General features: G+C 29.7%; 1 protein-coding gene across 1 annotated transcript; it reads left to right on the top strand.

The window, feature by feature from the left end:
* Positions 1-1,235: 1,235 nt before the first annotated feature.
* On the top strand, positions 1,236-2,329 carry LOC107060211 (uncharacterized). The gene is made up of 2 exons (XM_015307805.1): positions 1,236-1,757; positions 1,985-2,329. Exons 1-2 carry the CDS (start codon positions 1,236-1,238, stop codon positions 2,327-2,329), a joined length of 867 nt encoding a protein of 288 aa, XP_015163291.1.
* The last annotated feature ends 4,047 nt before the right edge of the window (positions 2,330-6,376 follow it).

Genomic DNA, 6,376 nt, shown 5'->3' on the forward strand with positions numbered 1-6,376 from the left:
AAGGCCAACTAGTTATCATGAATTCTCTCCATTACAGTTGGTTTTTGGTCATGAGCCAAATATTTCCCATCTTAAATTTTTTGGGTGCGCGGTATACGTTCCAATTGCCCCATCGCTACGCACAAAGATGGGTCCCCAAAGAAGGTTGGGAGTGTATGTTGGGTATGAATTGTTGGGTTTTAAAGGTGTGAACAGGAAATGAAGGGTTGTGACTTTCCTGAAGAGTTGTGACTATGGTTTACATCGCAGGCCTTTAATGATTATTGTTTGTCCACTGGGATAACAATTGAACATCCAGTTGCTCATGTTCACACTCAAAATGGTCTAGCGGAATCTTTGATTAAGCGTCTCCAATTGATAGCTAGACCATTGTTAATGAGGACAAACTTACCTGTTTCAATATGGGGGCATGCTATTTTGCATGCAGCAGCATTGGTGCGCATAAGGCCAACTAGTTATCATGAATTCTCTCCATTACAGTTGGTTTTTGGTCATGAGCCAAATATTTCCCATCTTAGAATTTTTGGGTGCGCGGTGTACGTTCCAATTGCCCCACCGCTACGCACAAAGATGGGTCCCCAAAGAAGGTTGGGGGTGTATGTTGGGTATGAATCTCCTTCTATTATCAAATATTTGGAACCTATGACAGGAGATATATTTACGGCAAGGTTTGCTGATTGTCATTTTGATGAATCAGTATACCCAACATTAGGGGGAGAACATAAGCAATTGGAAAAATAGATAGATTGGAATTCATTATTTCTATCTCAATTGGATCCTCGAACAAATCAATGTGAGAAAGAGGTTAAAAAGATAATTTATTTGCAAAATGTTGCAAATCAACTGCCAGATGCATTTACTAACCTTCCAAGGGTTACTAAATCTTATATTCCAGCAGCAAATGCTCCAGTTCGAGTTGATGTCCCGGTAGAACAAATTGTTAAAGCAAATGAGTCAAAACCACGTTTAAAACGTGGTAGGCCAATTGGTTCAAAGGATAAATATCCTCGAAAAAGAAAAGGAACAAATGATCATGAAGATCATACCATGGAGGAAATTGCTCAAGAAGAGCTCCCAGATATAACAAATGATAAGACCACAAAGAAGGTCCAAATAACTGAAAATAATAGAGAATGAAGAAATACTCAATAAGTTATGTCTCGACGAGAAAAAGGTGGAATCGAAATAATATTGTGGTAGATAATATCTTTGCTTATAATGTTGCTGTTGAAATAATGCAACAAGGTGAGGATGTTGAACCAAAATTTGTCAATGAGTGCAGACAGAGAAATGATTGGCCAAAATGGAAAGACGCAATTCAAGCGGAATTGACTTCACTTGAAAAACGTGAAGTTTTTGGACCAATAGTCCGAACACCTGAAGGTGTCAAGCCAGTAGGGTACAAATGGATTTTTGTGCGAAAACGAAATGAAAAAGGTGAAGTCGTAAGATATAAAGCACGACTTGTGGCACAAGGTTTTTCGCAAAGACCTGACATTGATTATGTGGAGACATATTCTCTTGTGGTAGATACAATTACCTTCAGGTATCTAATAAATCTGGCAGTTCATGAAAAGCTTGAAATGCGTCTAATGGATGTTGTCACAGCCTATTTATATGGATCATTAGACCACGATATTTTCATGAAAGTTCCTGAAGCATACAATGTGCCTGAAGCATATAAAAATTCGCAAGAAAAATTATTCGGTAAGGCTTCAGAAATCCTTATATGGATAGAAACAATCAGGGCGAATGTGGTACAATCGTCTTAGCCAATTTTGCTAAAGGAAGGGTACAAAAATGACCCTATTTGTCCTTGTGTTTTTATAAAAAGGTCTGATCTGATTTTGTTATAATAGTTGTGTATGTTGATGATTTAAATATCATTGGCACTCCTAAAGAGCTTTCAAAAGTTGTTGAGTGTTTAACGAAAGAATTTGAAATGAAAGATCTTGGTAAGACAAAATTTTGTCTTGGCCTACAGATTGAGCATTTGAAAAATGTAATTTTTGCCCATCAATCAACATACACAGAAAAGGTTTTAAAGCGATTTTACATGGATAAATCACATCCATTAAGTACCCCGATGGTTGTGAGATCGCTTGACATACATAAAGATCCATTTCGACCGCAAGAAAATGATGAAGAGCTTCTTGGCAATGAAACTCCATATCTTAGTGCCATTGGGGCGCTTATGTATCTTGCTAATAATAACTCGACCAGATATCTGTTTTGCAGTAAGTTTATTGGCAAGATTCAGCTCGTCCCCAACAAAGAGACATTGGAATGGAGTCAAACATATATTAGGATATCTTTAGGGAACCATTGATATGTGATTATTTTATTCTAATAAATCCAAGTCAGAGATGATTGGTTATGCAGATGCTGGATATTTGTCTGATCCACATAAAGCTCGATCTCAGACAGGCTATTTATTTACTTATGGAGGCACAGCTATATCTTGGCGTTCAATGAAGCAAACATTCACTGCGACTTCTTCAAATCATGCAGAAATAATAGCCATCCATGAAGCAAGTCGGGAATGTATTTGGTTGAGATCAATGACTCAACATATTCAAGAAATGTGTGGTTTTTCTATGGAAAAAGATATTCCAACTACATTGTACGAAGACAATGCTGCATGTATAGCTCAACTGAAGGGAGGATATATTAAAGGAGATAGAACAAAACACATTTCACCAAAATTCTTTTTCACTCATGATCTTAAGAAGAACGGTGAAATAAATGTTCAACAAATTCGCTCAGTTGATAATTTAGCGAATCTTTTCACTAAAGCATTAAAATGGATGACCATAACTCCTTGGTTAATTTCCCTCCTTTATGAGTAGTAATGTTGTTGATAATGTGGTCAAATGGATGACCATAACTCCTAGGTTAATTTCATCCTTTATTGGTAGTAAGGTTGTTGATAATATAGTTAATTGGATGACCATAACTCCTAGGTTTATTTCCTCCTTAATGGGTAGTAATTCTCAAGGTTTAATGTAATGTTTATGACACCCTTTGGTATTCCTCAATGTAATCCTATAAATAGTGGTGTTGAGAATAATGTTGATGACACTTGAAAGAAAGAAAAGTGATCTTATATTGTTTCTCTTGTCTTATAGTCTTCTTCTCTTCCTCTTTATATTGTTCTTTTGTTCTTAAGTTTTACAACAAAAATGAGTATTTGATTTGTTTTATTTGGAAATAATTTCAATTTCCGAATCCGTCTGTATATGTACAGTCACATACAGAGTCATATATATTACACACATATAGCGTCATCTATTTCCTGTAAAACATAATTTACAGAGTAAAAAAATAAGTTGATCTTTTTTTTTTTATCATCAATAGAAGAAGAGATTGTTGGTGAATATTGTGATAGTGCTCGATGGCAATGGTTGATAATCTATCTATATATAATATGAGAAGAAAAAACGCCACATGTCAGTACCACAAATTTTCAGAATTTTAAATAATAAATAATTAAATATAAAATAGGATGATGTAACTGATCTGTATTTAAGTGATTAAAAAAAATTAAAATATTAAAAAAAATTCCCTTTTTATAGGAAAGAAAATGAATAATTCTTTATTTAATTACTCCAGTTATTTTTAATTCAAAGCATTGTGACAATAGTGGAAGAATGAAAAGTTGTGCAAAAGAAAAGCTTTTTGGCAGTTTTGCCAGTAATTTTTTTTATATATATAAATAATAACTTTATCAAGATTTTCTTTTAATAAAATTTGAGTTTAAATTCAAATCATGAGAATAGTAGTAGAAAAAATAATCCAAACGAAATGCAATAACTTCTCCTTATTTCTCAATAGTTGTAGATTTAAAACTAATACAATAACTTCTCCTTATTTCTGATCAGTATTGTCTTTCTATTATCTTTCATTGTGAAACGAGATTTTTTTTTACTTTCACATATCTCCCAATGTATGCAAATAGATATATACATTATATAAAATGAAAAGAAAACGCCAGAAGATCTAATGAGATGAAGAACCAAAAAAATAAAAGAAAGACAAATTCATAAAGGAGAAACGAAAATCTCATAAATTCAATCGTCATTCTCATGAAGGTAAAGTTGAAAATTTACTGGATTTAAATTAGGAATTTTGTACTTAAATTAGGCTTATAAAAATTTAATTGTAAAGATTTGTTGCAGTAATTAATACAATCAATCTATTATTGTGATGTGATCTATAATTATCTTGGATACTTTTAAAATAGATTTTACTTCTTAATTTAGTTGATGAATATCTAGAGAAAGTGAAGCTATTACAACAGATTGGGAAGCGAGTTGGATGTGGTTTACTTTGATGTCTAAGTATTTCTTTTATCTAAAATTTTGATTAAATTTACTTGATAAGAGTCACACATCTAGGAATGAACGAAAAGAACAAAAAAAAATTGCCACACTATAGTGACATGTTATGTTATCACTTATACTATGGTATATAGGTGAGTGTTTCTTACTTCTTTATATTTGATTGAGTGTTATCAAGAAGTAAGTAAAATATAAGTTATGTATTAGATATTTTGTTAACAAAATTTAAATTAGAATTTGTATACCAAACATCGTAGCATACAGGCTCATCATATTTGTTTTGATAAAGTTTTGTGTTTTGATATAGATCAAAGTAAAAAATTGTCAAAGCATGGATCTGTTTTGAATTCAAAACAGGATTTTTTGGGGAGTGCTTCTTACTCTTATTCTTTAAATTTAATTGAATTACATCAAATGAAACTAAATTCAAAAATAGTATATTGTTATATTAATTAAGAATATATTATTATACTACAATTGTTGATCTTGTGCAGAATACATCGTGAAAAATGTTGCATATTAGTGTTAAAATATTAGTTAATATGAAGCATGGACCTTGGAGAACCAACTTCAAATACAGATTTGCGGAGCCGTGCATGATAAACTTTGCCTCACATATTCTCGATATATATTTTTCTCCTAAAACACTTCTTATGAATACTTATCTAAATTGGATTAAATATCGCTGCAAAAATGATATTATTTTTGTGAAAATTTATCTAAATTGAATTAATACTTCTTATGAACTTATCTAAATTGGACCGAATACCGTCCACTAAATGACATTACTTATCTAAATTGAATTAAAATTTGTTTCAAATAGTAAATTGTGAAAACTCAAAAAATATAATAGTTCATGAAAATTTATCTAATATATTTAATTTTATTTAAATTGAATTAAATTTCGTTTCAAATAGTAAATTGTGAGAATTCAAAATATATAATAATTCATTAAAAGTTGTCTAATATATTTCATAAATTAACTCTTTATTGAGTTCTAATTAGATTTGGTCTAATCCATTAGATGTTTAATTGTTACGTTTTATAAGTTTATTTATCAAAATTCTTATAACTGCATTTATATTTTACTTTCATGTACAAACACTTTAATTTATTGTTTATTTATTTATATTCACATGTTATATTAAATCAAGATGATGATTTTATTGGGAAATAACGAGAGTTATGGATCAAATTAACTTAGAACATTGGGAAATGAAGTTACAAGGATGATGGTGATGATGGTGGATGCAGTGTAGTTTTGTATCATTTTCAATAATTTAAAGATATTTTAGATCATTTTTTGTTAAAATTAATTATTACCCTCTTTCATTGCTCTTTATTTCAAAGTTATATTATATTTCAATTGGTTTGTATCACTATCTATATGAGAATTGCTTATGAAATTAATTCTTGAAAAATTCTAAGAATTATTTTTAAAAAATAAATTTTATTGTACATAATATAAGATCTTACGATAGTTTTAAGTCAATTGGTTGCTTTTTTTTCTCTACTATTTGTTAGATTATGATAATCTTCCAATAAAACCTGAACAATGGCATTTTAAATAAATTGAAATAAATGAAAAATAAAAAAACGTTATAAATTTAATTTAACACTGTTATATTTTAAAATATCCGCGCAACGCGCGGGCACGAATACTAGTTAAAAATTAAAAAGAGTTATATTAACTATGGTAACTATCTTTAAAAAGATCATATTAAATAAAATACATATTTTTTTTAAAAAAATAAATTAATTTGTAATTTAATTTTTTTTATAAATATCTTTTTTAAAATATTGAATCTTCCGTATATTTTTAAAAATCAATTTTTTTACTAATTAAATTTGTTTTTAAAATGCTGACATTTGTCACTATTTAGATAAGTTAATGACATGTGTCTATTTTAATTTAAAAGTGTGTATTTAAATATTTTAAATAGTTATAAAATATTTAATTATTTATTATTTAAAATTCTGAAAAATTGTGGCGCTGACATGTGGCGTTTTTTCTTCTCCTATTATATATAGATAGA

This window comes from Solanum tuberosum, unplaced genomic scaffold, assembly GCF_000226075.1.
Source record: "Solanum tuberosum cultivar DM 1-3 516 R44 unplaced genomic scaffold, SolTub_3.0 scf00065, whole genome shotgun sequence".
In the NCBI taxonomy this organism is placed as follows: Eukaryota; Viridiplantae; Streptophyta; class Magnoliopsida; order Solanales; family Solanaceae; genus Solanum; species Solanum tuberosum.